The sequence below is a fragment of the Peromyscus californicus genome, unplaced genomic scaffold, assembly GCF_007827085.1.
Source record: "Peromyscus californicus insignis strain IS unplaced genomic scaffold, ASM782708v3 Scaffold_20__1_contigs__length_68692818, whole genome shotgun sequence".
NCBI lineage: Eukaryota > Metazoa > Chordata > Mammalia > Rodentia > Cricetidae > Peromyscus > Peromyscus californicus.
Genome location: NW_026294503.1, coordinates 3,113,447 through 3,136,694, shown reverse-complemented (window position 1 = coordinate 3,136,694; position 23,248 = coordinate 3,113,447). Strand labels below are relative to the sequence as shown.

Genomic DNA, 23,248 nt, shown 5'->3' with positions numbered 1-23,248 from the left:
ATTAGTTTATTATACTTGAATTCTTATTTTCTTACTCAAGTCATGATGAAAAAAGAAAGGACAATAATTTGGAGGCACCTTTTAAAAAATTGTCTTGTCATTATAACATGTCTTAAAGGAATAAAAATTTCTACAGAAATAAAGTTGTGTTAGTGACACATGACCTCTAACTAGAGGATGAGCAATCCTGTCCTAGTGCTGAACTGCATGAAATGCAGTGGGTAGGATGAGTACCTCAGTCACACAATGGCAAGAATAATTTCCACTCTCATTGGTCCTGTAACGACCTCCAGAACAACTGGAGGTGAACTGGGGCACTTAGATACAGGAGCTGAGAGGAAGACGGGAAGTGAGCGCTGCAGCTAAGGCCTGCAACGCTCCCAACGCCAGCCAGGCACAAAGCTCTAGTCCTGCTCCCCTTCCAGTCCCATTCCCTGGGAAGGAGGAATTATTACTAAGGCCTTCAAATCAAAGTATCAGTTAATTAAGCTGGGATAGAATTGCATTTACATTTTTATATAATTTTATTTTCATTTCTTAACTTTGTGATAGTAAGTTCTTAAGACTACAAGAAAGGAATTATTTCCAGGAAAAAAGTGATCTGTGTTTTGTTTTGTTTCTTGTCCATTTTCTTTTGTTTCTTCTTCTTGTTGGTTATTTGCTCTTCTTTTATTTTGATGGTAGTTTTGGGGGCCAATCTCATGGCTTCCTCTATGAGGAAGGTACAAACCAGACGCAATATTTAATTTTTGTGAACCAAATATAAACAGGAAGTTAACCAGTTCTCTGATGTGTTCAAATGTGTGAATCTTTGCTCATAGTTTCATAGCAATGACAGTTTGGGGGAAAAGTACCTCCTAAGGTATTGTGCTATGTCTCAACCAGCTGTGTTACTAAGAAACGAACTGGTAAGACCAAGTCCTTATACACCTTTGGGGGCTCGAAAGAAACCAAACCAGCTCCTCTTCCCGGCCCACCTCCATCCCATAGGAACGCAGCCTCTTGGTGTAGTCCTAGGGCCCCTAGTTCTTCCTCTTTCAACCTTTCCTTCCAGAGCATCTCCATTCTTTCGTGACTACGCCCATAACCACTCTACCAGGAACCCAAAGCTGCAATAATAAAGTGGGACTCCGTCACAGTAGCACTCTACCCTCCTCAGAGAAGCTGCTTCTTCAAGATGGTAATTAACACAGGGACCCACAACTAGACACTGTATAGAGAGGCAAAGACTTTGGAGATCTCAGCACCAAACAGAATGGGTGAATCAAACCTCTCTATATGGAAGAAGAGGCAGGAAGACTGTAAGAGCCAGAGGTGGCAGATCTTCCAACACAACAGGACTGACTCTCATAGGCCACAGAGTCTGTGACAGCACCCACAGGACCTGCACAAGCTCAAACCAGACGGAATCCCAGCACAGAGACGGGGAAGTAGACACGGTCCTGTCCTTAACCAAAAAGCTATGTTCACCTGATTCCTGTAGGGAAAGGGAAAGGGGGTGCTCTCCAGTGGAGGATCACTTGGTGTTAAGAGTCACAGGCTAGGCCTAGCTCCACACTCAGGAGTAGCTGGCCAAAACAAAATGGACTTCATGTTTATTTTTTTTAAGGTTTACTTGTTTAAAGTTTTCTTTTCATTTTATATACCGCCCACTGTTCCTCCTCCCTTCCTGTCGTGTGTGTGTGTGTGTGTGTGTGTGTGTGTGTGTGTGTGTGTGTGTATGTGTGTGTCTTTCTGTTTGTTATTTTTTATCTATTGGTGGTTTTTTAGTTTGCTTCTTTTTTGTTATTGAGACTGTTTCTCTGTCTCGAACACAGTACAGAACTGTTTAACTTCCTGTTTATATTTGGTTCACAAAAAATAAACATTGGGTCTGGTTTGTAGTTTTTTTCCGAGATAGTGTTTCCCTGTATATCCCTGGCTATACTGGAACTCACTCTGTAGACCAGGCTGGCCTCGAACTCACAGAAATCCACCTGCCTCTCCCTCCCAAGTGCTGGGATTAAAGGCGTGTGCCATTATGCCCAGCCTCTATTTTATTCTTGAGAGAAAGAGAAACGGAGCGAGGGGGGACATGGACGGACAGACAGACAGATTGACCATGAACTGGGTGGACAGAGAGCTAGGGAGGATCTGGAATGAGTTGGGGGAGAGAACAGAATATGATTAAAATTTATTATATGAAAAAATTAAATAAAAATTTAATTAATTTAAAAAGAAACCAAACTAGAATATTATAAACCTCAAAGGAGTATATAAAAAATTACTTTCCAAAAAGTTAGAGAAGGAATCTAAGGTTCTATAATTTTAAATTAATATACAAAACTATTTTCACTTAACAATGGATTGCAAGCTAATAGATGCACGGTTACCTAGCCCACTTAATGGACCTGAAATGCTCACTTAGTAAACACAAACACCACAGAATTATTCCCTCAGACCAGGTGGCCAATGGCAGCTGCGCCTCAGTTTTCTCACCTATAAAAATCCAGTTATGAAGAGTAGCCTGACGAGTTACTACGGGCAGCAGAAGGTACTCAGCATTTATTAGTTTGGATGTGGATTCTCATTATTAATTAGCTACTCTGGTGTAAGATAGGCTGACGCAGTGAAACTGTATAACATACAGAGAAGTCACTCCATTACTTAGAATAAATTGAAGTCTACATTATGCTCTAACCTCTGTATGCAGATTTTCTGGGGAGATTATTTTGGTGAAAGTGATGGCAGGTGCCCCAGTTATTCGGACAGAAAAATCTGTCACGATAGGGGTTAAAATTGCTCTCCTTTCTTGATGTCGCCGAATGCTAAAAAGATAAGACAAAGAATTGTTAGTCAAAGAGTTTAAAAAAGAAAATTACTACTCACTTGATATTTTTCAAGGATAACATGTTTAAGTCTGTCCTATAAACAGCACAACAAAATTTCACCCCTGTTTTGATTGACAGTGCCTATTTGAGGACTTTATAGTCAGCTCCTTCAGTTCTGTAAGATCTCAAAACACTGTCAGAAAAAAGAACTTCTGAGAAATTCAGACAGACTTAAGCAATTTCTTATCAGTGTCATCGTAGGCCTTTCAATGAACTACGTTTTCTGTTTGTAATTCTATCTGTTCCTACAGTTTTATATCTCTTTTGTTACCATCAATGGACTTACTACTTTTGTAATAATTTTTGTTTCCTATTTTTAATACACTGTATGTTTCACTTGACAGTGGCCATCTTTCCAATCTCAGTAGATTCACCAGTATAGTCTATGTCCTCCCTACCCCCCAGCAGAGTCTCCCTATGTAGTTCTGACTTGCTTGGAATTTCCTTTGTAGAGGAGCCTGGCCTTGAGTTTGCAGTGATCCTCCTGCCTCTGCCTCCCAAGTGCTGCCATTATAGGTGTGCACCATGGTGCTCATCTCTTAACTCTTTTTGCTTTAAGCTTGAAGATCCATTGGAGTTTATGGATAATAATATGTATATTAAAGCACTCTTTGTCTACTCAATAGCTTTTGTATTTGAAACCTAATGCTTCCTCAAAATAATCCTGTAAGAAGGAAAGATCATTATCAGCCTTATCAGACAAATGAGGAAATAGCTTGGACACACAATGGAAACAACACTTCTAGAACTTGGCCGGCGTCTGGCCTATTTTAATTCTACTTTATACATTTTCACCTTTGATCAATTATTTCTGTTTGGCGCCCACAATTGATAGTGAGTTAAAGGAAGCAGTACTGATATGGAAGATGAAACTAGAAAACACCCGAGAAACACAACTTATGACGGCACAGATGTTCCCAGCAACTCTCTGCAGTTTTAGTTTTCATTTTATGAAATAGTAGATCACTGTGTTTATGTTTGACTAGAAACCACACCTCCAAATTTCCTTTAAAATTAATTTAATATTTTCCATAAGTACAACCTTATTATTCCCTTATGATAAAAATGATAAAGTTGAAAGCAGAAAATTGGCATAAGTTTTACCTCATGTGAAAATGCAGATAAAATGCAAGTCTTACTACATCTTAAAAAAAATTAGAATAGTCTAGAGAGCACTAATGTCTTTTGTGAAATTTCCAGTGGGCAGAGTTTTATATGGCATCTGCCAAAAAAGCAAATTGGATCATCTGGTTCTGTGACACATAAGTATTGAATTTCAGGAAAGTCAATTTGAAAGAATTAAGAGATCTGCTAAGTAGAGAGCAACAGGAAGAAACATTAAAATCTGTGACTATGGAGGAAAGGTTGAGATCCTGAGAGACATCATAATTACAGTCTAATAGCTCAAATTCCATAAAATGACCAATGTGAGAAACACGAAACACGATGTGCTCTGGAAGGGGCGTGCTGAGACACAGGGCACGTTAAAAAGCCATAAATGGAAAGGAAGGCAGCAAACCGAGTCAGAATGAACACCAACTGCAGCGCGGTGTGAAGAAAAGGCCCTTGTCCCTATCCTGGATTTTTTCTCACTTGTGTGATGAACTAAATCAGTGACACCAACTAGACAAGCCCTATTACCACAGCAGGAAAAAGGAAATCTCATCAAATCATCAGCCATTTTCTGTTGCATAATGAGAGTGTTTCTTCTGTGCTATCACTGATAAACATTTGAAGTAACGATAAACTTTTAAAAAATAATTAAAAATGTTATAAACCAATTATGTTCAAGGATGAATCAGAGGAGGGAAGAGAAGCACTGAGAGGACACACAGTGTGCAGAATCAAACAGCAGTCGACCTGGAGCACCAGCAGAGGATGTCTGGGGTAAAGGCGGTGAGCAGCCTTAGGTCTGAGCCCCTAAGGCTAAGAAAGCTCCAGTCCATCTGAAAGGGGAAACAGGAATGGCCTGGCTTAGCAAGAACATACTGAGAGTGACAGAGAGCTCCCTACAAAATTTAAAATAATGGGATTTTCTCTCTTTATGTGTGCCTAATTTATATTATCTATGAAGTCCAGGAATAATCATTTTGAGTTATTTACAAGAACAACAACAAACCAGCTATAGTTGCAAAAAGGATCTCATGTTTATAACAAAAAGCAGAAACACTATAAAAGCATTTACGTTGGGTATGTTAAGGTTACTAACTGCCCTAAGAACAAGATTAGAAAGTGGAGGCCATTTCCCAGTCCTCTCCTACCTGCTGGCCATGTTCCACTCCAGGGCTGGATTCTGAGAATTCCTTTCACTCTCTGTCAGCACTCCTCCGGCGCCACTGCCTCTCTCTGGTTTGAGTTGATCCCACTGGGCAGTACCAATATTGATGGACTGCAGGTCTATTTGGTACTGTCTATCTTCAATTTCTGATCCAGGATCTCGAAGAATTCCTAAGTTCAAGGCTCTCCTGAGAAGCAATGAAAAAAGCAAACAGATATTCCAGAGTTATTTGCTTACTAATAGAGTATCATAACCATGTTTGCCCTAAATTGACAATCAACATGAAAGATATCAGTTAATAAACAAGGTTAATCACAGGCATAAAAGTATTAGCAATTTACCATACATTGTTTAATAAAGGTGTACAATATTCATAATTATCCAGTATAATGATTGTTTCACAGCACTATCCTTTTTCTAAGTACTTCTACACATATGATTTTAACGTTGTGATTCAGGTTCTATTATGGTCATTTTTTAAAAACAGGTCAGAATAGCTGAAAAACAGCCAAGCTGCAAAGTTAGCCTGGGACAGAACTTCAAGAATAATTTAGAGATTCTCCCTCCGCAAAGCCCTTTCCAGGGCCAATCATACACCTTCCTAAAAACCCCATTGCATTGTTAGGCAAGGTCATGACCAGCATTTGGACATTTGACACTCATATATTATACAAAAACTTTAAATTTGAAGAGGCTTGTCCCAGGGAGGCAGACAGGGTTCTCAGATGGAGATAAAAACAAATTTTCCTGAATTGAACTGAACTTCAATTTAAAGAATTTCTCCTAGATGAGGAGGGTTTCAGTAAAATAAGACACAAAAAGATACAAACGCTAACTCTCATATGCTGCTCAGGTTTTTTGAGTGGGACAGAGCAGAAATAGAAACCAGAAACAGAGCCTCAAAGACTTCAAGAACATTGCACTAGCAGATAAGAAATACACACATCCTCAATATGCAGCAGAGAGAAAGAATTTTAAAAAGTCATGCAAAAGCCGGGCGGTGGTGGCGCACGCCTTTAATCCCAGCACTCGGGAGGCAGAGCCAGGCAGATGTCTGTGAGTTCGAGGCCAGCCTGGGCTACCAAGTGAGTTCCAGGAAAGGCGCAAAGCTACACAGAGAAACCCTGTCTTGAAAAAAAAAGTCATGCAAAACTACAACTAAGAATAGAATTACTTAAATTTTAAAATTCAGATAGCATAACATTAGTGATAGCATGTTGAACAAAATAAAAAGAAACTAAGTCCACTTATAGATAAAATGGGGTTTGGATACATAGACAGCTTAGGGAGCTTCAGGGTGGTAATATACAGACTGGGAGGATACAAACATCATGTTACGGAGCTAGGAGGAGGATTAGCAGCCTTGGAGGATGATCCCTTGCTTACAGCCTGCTTTGGACCCCATGTTTGGCTTCCCTGAAAACACCAGAAAAGAAAACATTACAACCGCTCCTCCTTAGGCTTCTTGATCAATCAAAAGAACAACATACCTCTAGCCAAGGGAAGAGAGTCATTATATTCTGATTTTATCCAAAGATTAGAATACTAACAACATTGTATCCTCCTTTAAGACTGAACTCAACAGGGCCTGTCAACCCACTGGCCAAGAGCCCACACCCCAGAAAAGCTAACTCACCTGAAAACAATGCTAAGGAGTCGGGCAAAATGATGACCCCCTTAATGAGATAATGCACTTATCCTTCCCAGAAGCGCCACCCTCACTATGGCTGCTTAAGCCTGCCCACATTTCTGACTTCAGAAAAGTGTCATTTTCCCTTTGCTTTTAGATACTGCTCAAAAGCCTAAGCGTGCTTTCTCGGACACTCTGGGATCCTCATTATTTATCTGAAGCCCCGACTTCTGTGTCATGTTCCATCTTGGCAACCTCCACTGCTAACCATGGTGACGTTTTCTGCCCCAAACTCAAAAAGCATGAACTGTTCTCTTCATCTCTGTCATTTTTCTTCAGACAGCAGATGCAGGGACTGACAGCTTGTCTGTCTGCAGGGACTGACAGCTTGTCTGTCTGCAGGGACTGACGGCTTGTCTGTCTGCAGGGACTGACGGCTTGTCTGTCTGCAGGGACTGACGGCTTGTCTGTCTGCAGGGACTGACGGCTTGTCTGTCTGCAGGGACTGACGGCTTGTCTGTCTGCAGGGACTGACGGCTTGTCTGTCTGCAGGGACTGACGACTTGTCTGTCTGCAGGGACTGACGACTTGTCTGTCTGCAGGGACTGACAACTTGTCTGTCTGCAGGGACTGACGGCTTGTCTGTCTGCAGGGACTGACAGCTTGTCTGTCGTCTGCAGGGACTGACAACTTGTCTGTCTGCAGGGACTGACAGCTTGTCTGTCTGCAGGGACTGACAGCTTGTCTGTCGTCTGCAGGGACTGACAGCTTGTTTGTCGTCTGCAGGGACTGACAACTTGTCTGTCTGCAGAGACTGACAACTTGTCTGTCTGCAGGGACTGACAACTTATCTGTCTGCTGAGATTGAGAGTTGTCTGTCTGTGCTGCTGTTTTTTCAAACTCTGAAAGTTCCTGTTTGAGCTCATCTTTAAATTCTTTCTAAGGAGCCTAAAATCCCAGAGAGGGAACCTGATTTTCCTGGTAACAATAAATATCAGAATAAATGTAATTGATTCATACTCTATCTAAAACATAAGAACAAGTTTGACATACTGTAGTTATAGTCTTGCCCAAGAGACATAGCTAAAGATTTAACAATAGAATGATTAAAAGTCAGCAAATGGAAAAACAGATACTAGACAAAAACTTGTCCAAAACACCTGTTAGAAGTAGTTATTACAGAACACAGTTATAGCTCTATTTAATAGCTACACTTTAGTGTAAAACTTCAAACTCTCTCTCTCAGTCATAAAATAAGCAGGAGGAAAGGAAATAGAAAATTAGAAAAATCAAATTACTACATTTGATGATATAGATATTTATGGAACATAGTATCTGACAATTAGAAAACGTTTCTCAAGTGCACAGCAATATTTATAAAAAACTGATTCTCACCTAGCATAAAGCTTGCCTCAATACATTTCAACCAATTAATATCATACAGACTGTATTCTGTGACCCAATAAAATTACCTTCAAGGCTTTATTAAAGAGAACCTACAAAACTGTTTATGTTTAGAAATTTAAAAGACATTTCTAAGTTAGTTACTCCTTGGTCAAAATATTAAGAAAGACACACCTCCAATCTTGCACACTAACAGCATGGGATACAGTGGAGATAGCACTTCAGGAAAACGGACTGTTTACACATATGTGTTGTTGAGGAAGACAGGCTCAGAACTAACAACTCCACATAAAATGGCAGAGCAGGCTTGAGAAAGAGTGGGATTTAAGAGCAGAAATTAGGGAAATAGTACGAGATGATCAACAAAGCCAAATTACAATAGATGAATGTCTAGAAAAAGGGAAAAAGGATAAAAAGAGTAAATAACATATTTGCAATGAAATGGCAACATAGCTACGATGCTGAACAGAGTAAACAGACAACGGGCCTGCAGAGTCAGCTCTTCCAACTTCTGCAGGGAACACAAACAAAAGGAAACGCTCTCCTGGTCATCACTCTCCTGGAATGTATTTCTTTTTCGTCCCATCATAGTACTAAATAACATCCATCCTCTCTCTTCTTCCACTCAACAGGACACTAATTTTCCTTGTACAAGTTCTCTCTCTCTCTCTCTCTCTCTCTCTCTCTCTCTCTCTCTCTCTCTCTCTCTCTGTGTGTGTGTGTGTGTGTGTGTGTGTGTGTGTGTGTGAGAGAGAGAGAGAGAGAGAGAGAGAGAGAGAGAGAGAGAGAGAGAAAATGGTCCATTTCAGTACCTGAACAACACAATCACTACTGATACAAAGTAGCAAGTGGGCAAGTAGCGAAGTCTGTCACCATCTCTAGTCTTGGGACTATGAAAAGCACATCTTATCAACACAGCATTTTCTCAAAGGAGCAATGTTACATTTGTTCCTGAATAGATAGTTATTGGGCATTGTGTCTGATGTTCTGTGGTAGTTCCAGGCTGCTGGCAGGGTTCCTGCCATTACCCAGGATGCGTTTCACATCTAGTGGGGATTTAGAAGCAATTAGAGAAAAGAAGAAAAGATTGAGCACAACACAGCTGGAAACACACAAGGACCTCCTAGCAGACTTGGGTAGCCCTGGAAAGAGAAAGGAAATATCTAGGTCTGAAGTGCCAAAGAGCCCCCATCTTCTCATACAAATGAAGTATTTCACACAGGGCAAACAAGGCCCGAAGGTATGGCAACAGCAGATCCAGTAAACGTAAGGCTCTGAAAAGCTACTGTGGAGAATGGGCAGGAAAGAAGGAAGGCCATAGGCAAGAGGAGCATCAAGCACCAAATGAGTTCCACCCACTTCTTATTTGGTAAAGTTTAAAGGAGACAAAGAAGCTGTAGAGAATAAAGAGGCCTGGCCCAAAAAGTGGGCTTACTTCACACAATGGTCATTTTACCTTGTCTAATAGAATACAGAAATGATGGAATGCCATAGCTGTAGGTGGAGTTTTTAGTTGGGACTACTGGCCAGCTCCCAAATAACCACACAGAGACTTGATATTAATTATAAATTCCTGGCCGATAGCTAGGCTTGTTACTAACTAGCTCTTACAACTAAAATTAACCCATATTTCTTATCTACGCTCTACCACATGGTGGTACATTTGTTCAGCACAGCATGTTCATCTTACAACCCACCCTCCAGGCGACTCCACTCTCTTTTTGTCTGCAAGTGCCGCCCATCTTTTCCTGCCTAGCTATTAGCTACTAACCAATGAGAGTAATACATATTCACAGTGTACAAAAAGAGAAAGCCTCGGTTTCTGGTTAATTATGATTACCGAGTACACATACATACACATGTGTGCATGTGTGCAGAGGTTGTTACATCACGAAATCTTTAGTAGGTGTGAAGGGAAAGAAATCATCCTACTTTAACTCTCCTAAGCCTCCGTGTAAACTATTAGAGAGAAGTGAAGCACTAGAGTCTGACATAAAGGGATGCAGCCATATCAAATGTGCACTAGAATTGGGAAAACCAAAACCAAACCACAAACAAACTAACAGTACAACAGAGAAAACACTGGTCCTTAATGAATTCAAACCACATTTCCATTAGCCTAAAACCATCGTAATAGCATGCTGGTTAGCATAACGAATTTTGTACTCCAAAGGCTAAGAAAAAGTTTATTATGGAAAATTTGGACCAATTAAAAAATATGTGTATTTTTGTAAAACAGTTTCTTCAATAATTTCTTAAATATCTTAGCACCTAAGATATCAAAATCAGGACACATAAACATATTTCCAATTTACTATCCCAAGTAAAAATTTCATATATATATTAGAAACTACAAAAGTATAACACTATAAAGATTATATTTTAAGGAACTAGTAAATATAAAAACTGAGTTTGGTTTGCTTTTTCTGTAATAAACTTAATGTAGATGCTTTTTTTTTTTTTTTTTTGGTTTTTCGAGACAGGGTTTCTCTGTGTAGCTTTGCGCCTTTCCTGGAACTCACTTGGTAGCCCAGGCTGGCCTCGAACTCACAGAGATCTGCTGGCCTCTGCCTCCCGAGTGCTGGGATTAAAGGCGTGCGCCACCACCGCCCGGCTTTTTTTGGTTTTTTGAGACAGGGTTTCTTTGTGTAGTTTTGGTGCCTGTCCTGGATCTCACTCTGTAGACCAGGCTCCATTTTGCCTGGCTCTGCCTCCCGAGTGCTGGGATTAAAGACGTATGCCACCGCCAACCAGTACAGTACTTATAAAATACAAGTCCAACTCATCTTACACTATCTCAACAATATATTTTCAATTCTTTACAAAGAAAATATACTACTAGTAGTAAATCAGTAAGGACTAGAATGTCTAAAATTCATAACACCCTTCTTAAGAATATGATGTAAATATCTTACAGCAAAAAGCCTCATAGTATTGTTTCCTTTCCCAATTAAGTATTTTCTAGACACATTTGCTATGGAAAACATAAATCAGATTTTTTGTCTCAAATGCATATGCTTCTAAAAAGTTCTACCAACTTTGTTCTGTCCTTACGGCTGCCTTTGAAAGTGAGCAGTGAATCCGGAAAGAAGGAGAAGTACAATTCTCATAACTTCCTTATCCTTAACACAGAAGGCTGCTTTATAGGCTACCTCGTAGGAGTTATAATTGTAATTGCTTTGGCCTTCTGAAATTCTCCTCCCATACCATTTGATCCATTCAGCAGGTGGTGTAGGAGGGTAAACTCAAATCTGCAATAGTTGGTCAATAATGTAATCATAAGGAACCAAAGATGACTTTAAGTGTATAACAGGAAACATAGCTTTAATGTTTTCCTTTTTAAATTGATTTAGTCTGGGGCAAGCCTTTTGTATGTTTACACAAGGAGCAGCTCATGTTGAACCATTTACTGCTCATTGCTGAATAAGCATATCTTGGGAATTCAATGTAAAGTAGCAAAACTCATTCACTTATAGTTCAATTTGAGATCTACAAAATGCTAAACAAGCCAGAAAATAGGAACGTAAATCCAAGTACAATTTTTGTGTATTGAATAAATTCAATGTCTACATTTGATCACCAATTCTCCACGAATGACATTAATCTGGAAAATAAATACAGCAGGAGATAAAAATGGCAGATTGTCAGACAAACCAACACAGTTCTCGGATGAGTGACTCAGGGCAGGACACTCTTCTGCCTCACAAGAACCACTAAGAAGCATGGAGGAAATGCTAGACTCCCCCATGGACAGTCTCATTTAGCATGGGTCAGCTAGCCTTCAGGAATACTGTTCCCCTCTCCTCCTCCCCATTCCTTGCAGTGTGCATTTACAATCACTACAGAGTTCTCAACTACAAGTCTTTAGAAATATTTATTCTTGTACGTTAACTTTCTAACTAGCTTCTATATTGAGAAAAAATCTAACAGAGGCATTAATAAAGATAAATTACAACTGAATTAACTGGAATGTACTAGTCCAGGAGTTCCAAATTGCAATAAAACATTTTAATAAAGACAATTCCTTTCCTATCTTAATGTATTCATTTTACTAACACATTTCTCTGTATCATTTAAATTTTGTTTTCTTTAATTACATACTTTCATTCCATATGAATTCTACTATCAAACTCTAATGTGTTTGTGATGAAAAAAAGTCATAATCACATGAAAAAATGATAGTGATGATACTAATAACCGCACTTTCCAGCTGCCTTCAAGTGCTTGTAGGGAGATTACCATCCACAGGGGTACATGCAGATTATGATGCAGATACTTTAGGCAAGAGAGATCTGAAACAGCACAGTCCAAAGCTACACCTTGACTATAAATTCAGTTTCTTGTTGCCTATGTTCTATACAAAACACTCTTAGAAACAAAATTTTTAAAAGCATAATATATTATTGAAATAAATTGTGTTATGTAGATGGTTGAAAATTGTAAGACTTCAAGCTAAACTAGATAAAGACAGTACCATCAAGGTCACAGACCAGAACTGATTTAAACTAAAAAACATTGGAAGGAAAAACATTTAGATTTGGCATGCAACAACCCAACTCCTTCAAAAATAAAATTGTGTTTATAATCTATGGGGACTTTCAAACCCACAAATACCACAAAACTGGTCATGAAGAACAGGAACTGGAAGTTAAGATTCTTAAATTTACATACATTAGTCATTAAGCTATTCTGTTTATTAAGGAAAAAACTTAATGAGATAATGCAGCAGAGAAGAGCAAACCATCATCATCTCATCTTCAGGCTTAGAGGATCCCAAGCACTTTTAGGATTCCTTCAGCTCAGCACAGAGAAACGCATTCGAATTCTCGGGGGAGGACAGGTAGAGAATAACTGGTTGAGGGAGGCTGTGGAGGCGCCTTGTCTGTGGATGGGGGACCCCAGGGCATTTCACAGATCAGGTGCACACTGATGACAGAGCACAGGATGGAAAGCACATATAGATTCTTTAGGTTCTGGTGGTAGGCTGTGCAGACTGAAGCTGCAGCCTGAATGTTCTTTACAGTACTGTGGAACATAACTGCCCAGTTCAGATGGCATAAGGGCTATAGGAATTAATTCACAAGAAATAAGCACATCTACCAGGACTTGTTAAATACTAATGGGAATCCAGTCATCATCATTTAATAGTTGAATATTTTTAAACAATTGCTTAATCTGACTACAGAATAATGATGTTTTGTATATAACAATTAAAATATTAAATACAAAATAATATCATAAAATCATTTTAATCCAATCTACCCAAAAGATTTGGAACAGTTATAAAATACCAGTTGTACTCTTAAAGCCCTCAGGCCATTTTCCATTCACATAAACACAATAAAAGACAAGATCATAATACATATACAGTTAAGATCCTATTATCGAATAACTAAACGCCTGCATTCCATTTTATGTTAATAAATGGTATATGTATGTATGTATGTATGTGTGTATATATATCATTCTTGATGGCTGCATAAAATTTCACTTCATGGTTGGCCCTGAGGTCACAAGAACAGAAGAGCTCCCCTGACTGCCACCAGCTGCCACACTTTGGAGAGTAGGCCCCGCATCTTGCCTGGCCAGCACAATAGAACCAACCCCACTGGCGGAGGTGTGGGTGAGCCAGCCCTAAAGTTGTGAGCATGGAAGAGCTGTCCCCATTACTCATCTATCACATGGTGGCATAGGTGTGGGAGAGATGCCCTCCCCCACAACCCTGTCCATCACTGCCTGAGGCAGGTGGGAGAGCTGGCTCTGTGGTCATGAGAGCAGGAGAGCTGTCCCTGCCCCCCATCTGCTGCAGCACTCCATCTGGAGAGTGGCCCCTACACCATGCCTGAGCAACACAACAGAGCTGGCCATGAAGGTCTAGGTGTGGGAGAACTGACCCTGAGGACAGAAAGGCAGAGGAACTGGTCCAGCCCTTGCTCTTCACTGCAAGGGGTGAACTAGCCAGGGCAATGCAGAGAGCCCACCCTGGTGGTGAGGACAGGGGAGAGTTGGTGGACTGACCAACCCTGAAAATACCCAGGCCCAGAACCAGGGTTATATGTTGGCCACCCCAACAACTACACTATCTGTGATTTGCTGAAACATGTGAAAAGGTTGGGCTGAAGACCCAAAGCTTCAGGATATCCACAACACAGGGCAACAGCAGGATAAACAAGAGGAGAGATCTAGGGAGGGTCCAGCATCCATAGTGTAGCAGAAACCAGAGGCCTTCAACCAGACCAATGACTCTTTGCAGTGAACACCTGAAAGTAAAGACAGATGGACAAAAAGGTTTACTGTGTGACTCACTATGTCACACTACAGCTTCCATGACAAGATTGATTTTTCCTTCTCTCTTTTTTGGTATCTCTTAAATTTTATTTTATTTTATTTTGTGGGGGAGATTGCAAGGGCAGAGGGCAGATACAAAGGGACAGGGAAATGAGTGGGATGGAGATGCATGGTGTGGAAGACTCAAAGAATAAAAAAAAAAAAAGAATTTCCCTCCATGGATATCACAACATTAAATCACTGTCTACAATTAAGCATTAGTATTGCTTAATTCAGGACAATTTTATATAATCAATAATCTTCCTATTTATGCCTCCAAATAAGCCATCCTAAATCCAACACAGCTCATCACTAAATGTTCTTTAATATGTTATCTGAAAATAAAGAAGGATGTAATCACCACAGTTTCATTAAAAGCAAATTGCTTTTGGTCAGATCTTTTGTAACAGCAATAAAAGCAGTAATCCATACACACTGTGAAGCAGTGATCCATACACACCGTGAGGCAGTAATCCATACACACTGTGAAGCAGTAATCCATACACACTGTCAGACAGTTGATCCATACACACTGTGAAGCAGTGATCCATACACACTGTGAAGCAGTGATCCATACATACCATGAGGCAGTGATCCATACACACTGTGAAGCAGTGATCCATACACACTGTCAGGCAGTGATCCATACACACCGTGAGGCAGTGATACACATATACCATGAAGCAGTGATCCATACAAATCATGAGGCAGTGATCCATACACACCATGAGGCAGTGATCCATACACACTGTCAGGCAGTGATCCATACCACACCGTGAGGCAGTGATACACATACACCGTGAAGCAGTGATCCATACAAACCATGAGGCAGTGATCCATACACACCATGAGGCAGTGATCCATACACACTGTCAGGCAGTGATCCATACCACACCGTGAGGCAGTGATACACATACACCGTGAAGCAGTGATCCATACAAACCATGAGGCAGTGATCCATACACACCACGAGGCAGTGATCCATACACACTGTCAGGCAGTGATCCATACACACCGTGAGGCAGTGATACACATACACCGTGAAGCAGTGATCCATACACACTGTCAGGCAGTGATCCATACACACCGTGAGGCAGTAATCTATACATACCGTGAGGCAGTGATCCACACATACTATAAAGAGCAAGATTTCATTTTCAACTTTATATACTCAAACTATGGGGGAAAATGCTGACTTAAAATTCACATCTAAAAGATAAATTTAGGAGACCTAAAGGTATGTGATTACCTTCAGTGGAGTAAGAACTGACAGCCCCAACATAGAATCATCTCTTTCAGCCACTAAGAAAATTACTCAATTATAAAAAAATAAATGTTTTAATGAAAATGAGAGGTGGCTATTTAAAATAAAACAGTATCCTTAATTACAATAATGCTGCTAGGTATAGTTACAGAGCCTATACATTAAAGATGTTTGAACTTTAATAACCTGGACCACACCAGGGTCACAATTGGTAGCAGAACACTGATCATCATAGAAAAGCCACCAAACACATGAAAGGAATTACAGTACATCACACATCAAACGCTTTGGCCTGGTGCTTCCTTCCTCTAATCCTACCGGCAGGAAATGGTTTACACAGTGATCGAGGTGACCAGACACATTTAAAAGAAGTCCCCTGTAAAATAAGCTCCTGGATGCTGCAGTTTCTACCAGAAGGGACAGCACCTCCTGCCCAGGACCACTGTGCTACCCATGCAGTTGCTGCAGAGCCCTGGAGCCACACCGAGGAGGTACTGTAGCTGTACAACGCCATTTAGAAAACAAGATGAGCCACAAAAAACTGTGTTTTCATATTGTGTATTATATAGCAGGCAATACATCCAAAATTGAAAAGGGTCAACAATTTTATCTTAGCTGGATATGAATGAAGCTAAATGTTATAACATTTTAAACCATATCATCTTATGAATGGGCTTTTCACCTGAACCAGAATTAAACTTTAAATACAAGAATAAACTTTATAAATTTCTTTCTCACATGACCATACTTGAACCTGGACAGTGTACAAATCATTCTGGTGCACTGTTGGATGCATTTTCAAATAAAATAACTGAAATTAGACAAAATACAGATCTAGATAAAAGCAAAAATTTCCAGAAGAATACTTGATATGATACAAACTAGGTATACATATGCATATATATTCAATTATATATATATATTAATTTTTTTCTTATTTCACAATTTAATTATTTTCACAACATAACTTGACACTGTTTACCAGAATGAATGAAAATTGAAGGACTATCTTTTTGAACATTTCATTAATTCCTCTTCTGCCTTTAAACTGAACAAATGATGCTATAATTCTGTAACTCTATGCATATGTTTCTTTTTCCTAGATTTGGGGAAATTCTAAGTTCGGTGGCACTATACCTCAGTTTTATCAGGTGTTCATTAAAATCACCTGAAAATACTGAGGTTATGTTTCATGGAACATGAGCTTCATGGATTCTATTCAGAACTCAAAGTGACTGAGGCTGTACTCAATGCAAACGCATCTGTCCACAGTGTACTTGATAAGCTGACACAGGACAGTAGTCTCTTCCACTGTTGGGTCAGTTTATCAAACCCATACCTGGATGACAGGCAATTCAATGACAGGAAAAACACTCCCAAAATTCAAAGCACTATTTCCTATAGAGAAGCTCTATGCTCTCAAATATGTATGTATATGACAGTTTTCACTAAATAACTAAAGCAATAAATAATATGGATAGAAACTGGTTCAAATGCTAATTATAACCAGTTATTAAGGTTTACTGATGTACTAGGAGATTTGTATGAAAAATACCACAGAGGATAAATATCACTTGATATTAAAATATGAGTTTATGTTAACATTATGCTTTAACATTGCTCAAAATTATTGATTTATATTTTTTGTTTAATTGTGTTGCTTTGGTTCAGAATCTATGACAAGAAAATTTATAGGTGACAGAGGTTTGAAAAAAGTATTCAAAAATTAAAAATTAAAATTGACATTTAGTTTTAATTAGAAACTGAAATTAACATTTAGTTTTCTTTTTCTTGTCCCCCCATCCCCAACATTTAGTTTTCTTAAAACTCATCAATGACTATAAAAGCCAAGCCAGGATAGTGTCTCTGACATACATAGTATTATAGGCAGGAATGAAGGCTGCTGGGGTTCTGGGAAGTGCTAATGTGGCTGATTACATATGCACGAAGTCATTAAACTGTGTACAAGTGATTAAAATTTCCTCCTATGGAATATAAAACTTCAAAACATGAAAAGCACAAATAGGAGAAAATTAAACGGCCATTTACCTACCCTGACAATCAGGCCTATGCTTCACACTCCTTTAGTCAGCATGAACTGCTTTTCTGGAATTTAGTTCTGACCAAAGTTCAAGGTTAGAATCACAGGGACAGACAAAAGTATGTCAGATTAAGGAATGGTTTCAATAAGGAGGATAGACAGCCTCCTAAAAAAGGATAAGCATGTCTTGTATATAAAAACTGTATTGTTTACCCTAGGACACTAATGTCAGTGGACACAGCAATAGATGAAGAGAAATGTGCATGGGACAGTTGTCGTGGACACAGACACTTATAAAACAACTGTTTATTTGCTTTGTCATGAGAAGTACAAGGCTGTTTTCTGAGGCAGCATGTCACCTCACTGCTGATTACAAGATACTCACACACAACATACACAGGAACTTACTATGCATACGTAGTAAATACGTGTATGATCCTTGCTTCCTAATTTTCCTTCTAACTAGCTTTTCTGTGGTAGAGATATGAGGCTCTAGGCTGAAAATGGACACTAGTCAACACAGGCTAAAATTGTAACTAAATGGTCCACACTGCATCTCACACTTACAAGTTTGCTAAAAAGACATTTTAAAAAGTACATGTGCATCCATCCATCCATTCTTCCATCCATGAATACTTATAGGAAACAAACCTTCAGGATACTATTCAGCTGTAAGATTCAATTACTGCCATTACCAGAGAAAAGATACAGCAGAGTATTTTTACCATTTTTCTAAAGATCTGCTTGGCATGTCAGTAGCCATGGTAAACAAGCATTACATTCCAAATGTTTTACAGATTTAAATGTTTACATCTATTTTAAGATATATTTAAACTGTTTTTAATTATGAACATTTATTTTGTGGGTTGTTGTAGGTGGGTGAGTGGGTATGAGTGGAAGTCAGAGGACAACTTCTGCCAGCTGGTTATCGCCTTTACTGTGTGGATCTCAGGAATCGAACTCAGGTTGTCAGAATTGGTGGCAAACTCCTACTTGCTGAGCCATCTTGCTGACCCTTTGGGTATATTTTAAAGGTACATTATGCTCCTCTTTTATGTTTAAGCTCATAACGTTTATATATTAAGTTGGCATGAAAATGTTAGTGCCTTAATGAAAGACTCCAATCAGGAATTGATAAATCCCACATTCAGTGCACTTCACAAACCCAAGGGCATTTGAAAGAACCATAAGAGATTTATTTTTTTCCAAATTAAGAAACTCATGATAGGATCTGAAGTATATCCTACTATTCTGTAGTTCCTTTCCAATATGGATTACAAGAGCAAAGGAAAAAAAGCAAAAGAACTCAATGTAAGTGTAAAACATATTTTTAAAATGTCCTACAATTTATGAAAGTAGAGCATAGCGTCATTCTGAGACTGCTATTGAGGAAGCTTTTGGCAGCAAACACAGATTCATGGGAATGTATATCCTGATACAGGAAGCCACAAAAGACGTAGTTACTTTAGTTAAAGCCAACTGTAAATCTCCAGCCCTCAACTAGATCAGCTGAAGAACATGACAAGGACTAAGACTCTGCCAACAGCACTTTAGAACAAAGCTTTTAGTCAAGTTCCTCTAAGTACCTACTCTTCTGAGTCAGCCTGACGTGTGAGGGGAGATATTTGAAGACAACACCAAGTACTGTAAGATTAGGGCCATAATATCACTAGATAATGAAACATACCTTGTCAAAAATGAACACAATGACAATCTGGACAACATTTGTATATTCAGAATTAGACGGAAAGCAGAGGCTGAGAGAAGGAAAGAGAGCATGTCTGGGGCGACTGAGCTCCCTGTTGACACAGTAAGTTTTAGCAGACTACAAGAAGGAATGATGATAGAAATGGAGCTACATTCACCAAGAGAAAAGAAAGCTCATGATGACAATGCCTGGAAAAAGTATCTCCTAGTGTTTGAAATTAATTGTGTGTGTGCGTGTTTGCCTGCACACATGCTTGTGCACCGTGTGTGCCTTGTTCCTGGGTCCCCTGGAACTAGAGTTACAAATGGTTATTAACCACCATGTGGGTGCTGGAAATCAACCCCAGGTCCTCTGCAAGAGCAGCAAGTGCTCTCAACTGCTGAGCCATCTCTCCAATCCACATAATGCCCTGTTTTTAAATGTTGCCCTTTATTGAAAACCACAACTGAAGAGTACTAATGTTAAGTTCATGTTTGGGTAGATAATGAGTGCAGCTGTGAATTTCTTCTATTTGTGTGCTTTAATATGCAGCTGAAATAAATGTGAACTGAAGAGTTAAGTTCTTCTCAGCCAACAGTTTCTTAGTCACATCTATGTCCTTGAAAGTAGGGGCTGCCCTTATAAAGATCTCTGAGACCATATTTAACTAATGAATTAAAATTAGATGTTAAAATTATTTTTAAAAAGTACTGTGTAAAACAGTTGTGTACCTGCAAATGAACATTTTCTTACCTACTAAAACTCTAAACAAGACAGTACATTCCAGACTTGAATAATTATGCTTTTAAAAACTAAATAAAAAGGGGGGGGCGGCTAGAGACATGGCTCAGCAGTTAAGAACTGCTCTCCAGAGGACCTGGGTTCAATTCCCACCACCCACATGGCAGCTCACAACTGTTTGTAACTACAGATTCAGGGGATTCAACACCTTTACATGGGCAAAATACCAATGCACATAAAATAATTAAATATTTTTAAAAACTCAATAAATAACACATGAATGTCAATTAAATTTAAGCTTTTAAATTTTTTATAAACATTTTTCAATCTGAGTAAAATAATAAAGTTTCCATTTAGGAAACGCAAAGTTTTGTGGAAAACTTTAATGCAATCAAAACACTGATCATCAAGTAAATTTTTGTAACAAAAGTTACATTTTTCTCAGCATTTGCATAAGAAGACATGTTGACCATATATTCTGCACCTTACTCTGCTGTTTCAGGCTCAGAGAGAAAATCAGAGCAGCCAGTGTTCAAAAGTTCCTCAGAAAGATGCAAAGATGACATCAGAAACAGAGTCTGTGCTCATCCCTGGAGGAGATCAACACACCAACTGTTCTAACAGCAGAAAACAACAGTGTTCCTCCCTCCCTGCCTGCCTGCCTCCCTCTCTTTTCTTAGAGAGGGCCTCACATGGACCAGGCGCCCTTCTCCTTCCTTCCCTCCTTCCCTCCTTTTTCTTAGAGAGGGCCTCACATGGACCAGGCCGCCCTTTGACTCCTGTGCTGGAATTAAGGAAATGCTCCACCATGCCTACCAGCTCCTCTACTTTTCAGAATTCTTTCGAACTAAAATATAGTGGACAAAACTGCCATAGACCAAGTCTTACTTACAAAAGATATCTCTTCATATGCAAAATTCATAGGTAATTTTCATATAACATGTAGATATTTTTAAAAGAATAAGTTTTAGATGGAGAAAAACTGAAATAGAAAATCAAGCTCCTATCTGATAAGTAATGAATGAACTAAAAATGACTAGCAAATGAATGCTTGTATCACAGAACTGTTTAGAAAACGGAGGATTCACAAAGTTTTTAAAGAATGGACATAAGCAGATGCATGGGTATTTGTGGCATGAATGTAAGGTGGAATGCAAAAGCTCATGAATATCTAATACGAAAAAGGCCCGGCTTTCCTGAGCACAGGAGGAAAATTAAGAAACCATTAAAATGCCACAAAAAAGATTTCAATCTTTCAAAAATTCTTTTAATATATGTTACTTGATTTGGTTTTAAAAGCATATTGTTACACTCAGTTTACTTAAATATTTTCTAGAATAAATACTAAAAGCTTTTCTAAATTTTTAGATAATAAGACAGCATAATAACATAGGTAGTCAAGAGATTTCAAATGGTTTCCACATTTATTAGTTCTATAAGGTGGTGCACGCCTTTAATCCCAGCACTTGGGAGGCAGAGGCAGGCGGATCTCTGAGTTTGAGGCCAGCCTGGGCTACCAAGTGAGTTCCAGGAAAGGCACAAAACTATACAGAAAACCCTGTCTCAAAAAAACAAAACAAAACAAAACAAAAAAAGATTCAGTCTCAGATACGTAAGTGGAGCTCAGGATTCCTCAGCTGTATGGACAAGTGTGGAGAAGAACAGACATCTTCATAGGATACTTATTAACTTGGACATAGTTCTGGGGTATGAAAAACACAATCTGCAAGTACCATTTTCTAAAAATATTGAATTCAATACTTTAAACTTATTTTGGAAGCTGATTTATTAATATGACTACTTAAGGGCCAAGAGAAAAACTAAAACGAGCTTTAATTTGCCTCCTTGTATAATAGAGAAACAGAACAAGATTGATAACTAAACTTCTTAAGGAAAAAAAAAGAGAATTAGAACCATCTTTGTTTTAATTAATTTATTTATTTTACATGGAGACCACAGCCTCCCCTCCCTTCTCTTCTTCCACCTCCCCTCCATCCACGCCCCTCGATATTCACTCAGAAAGGGGCAGGCCTCTCCTGGGCATCAGGCATCATTAAGCTGCCATAAGACCAAGCACCTCCCCCTGTATTCATGCTGGGAAAGGCAATCCAGTATGAGGAATAGGTTCCCAAGAGCCAGCCAAAGTACCAGGGACAGCCCTTGCTCCCATTGCCAGGAGCCCCACAAATAGACCAAGCTACACTACTGTCATATAAATGTAGAGGGCCTGGTTTGTTCCATGCAGGCTCCCTGGTTGTTGGTTCTGACTCTGTGAGTTCCTATGAGCCAGGCTAGTTTTTCCTGTGGGTTTTCTTGTGATGTTCCTGAAGCCCCTGGCTCCTCTAATCCCTCCTCTCTCTCAATCTGTTCACAGGGAATGGCCTGTTTAGGCTTTATGTGTCCACTGCTGCCAGGAGTCTTAGCTAGTTCGAACCTTGCAATCCCCCAAAGGCCCCTTTTTCCAGTCATCTCTCAGCACTCTCCCCCTCCGCCCAACCTGTAACACAATCTCTCAAGTTTCCAATGCCCAACCTCCCCCAGTCCACCCAGGACATCTTCTCTATTTCCCTTCCCAGAGAGATCTGCCGTGCGCACACACACACACACACACACACACACACACACACACACACACACACACACATACACACACCCTGACTCCACTTGGGTCCTCCTTGTTACCTAGCCTCTCTGGGTCTGTGGATTGTAGTATGGTTATCCTTTAGTTTACAGTTAATATTCACTTATGAGTGAGTACATACCATGTTTGTCTTTCTGGGTCTGGGTTACTTCACTCAAGATGATTAAAACTATCTTATATAAAGTAAAAAATAAAATATATTGACTTTATTTATCAGATAAATCTATGTTAATATTTGTATCTGGTCATGAGTCATTTCAGAGCTTGTAAAACACACATACCAAAAACTGGATTGAATTCTCAAGAACCAAGAAATGCAAATATTAGGAATTTAAGAGTTTTCATCATAAATTCCAGCTATAAAT

General features: G+C 39.3%; 1 protein-coding gene across 5 annotated transcripts in view; it reads right to left on the bottom strand.

Moving 5' to 3' along the window:
* Window positions 1-23,248, bottom strand: part of Vps13b (vacuolar protein sorting 13 homolog B) — a 559,226-nt gene that overhangs the window by 251,394 nt on the left and 284,584 nt on the right. For all 5 annotated transcript variants that reach the window (XM_052747609.1, XM_052747613.1, XM_052747612.1 and 2 more), the window contains 2 exons: window positions 5,132-5,335; window positions 2,681-2,807 (listed from right to left, as the gene is read on the bottom strand). In XM_052747609.1, the coding sequence (XP_052603569.1) occupies window positions 2,681-2,807; window positions 5,132-5,335 (331 nt within the window). The remainder of the gene's footprint in view (window positions 1-2,680; window positions 2,808-5,131; window positions 5,336-23,248) is intronic.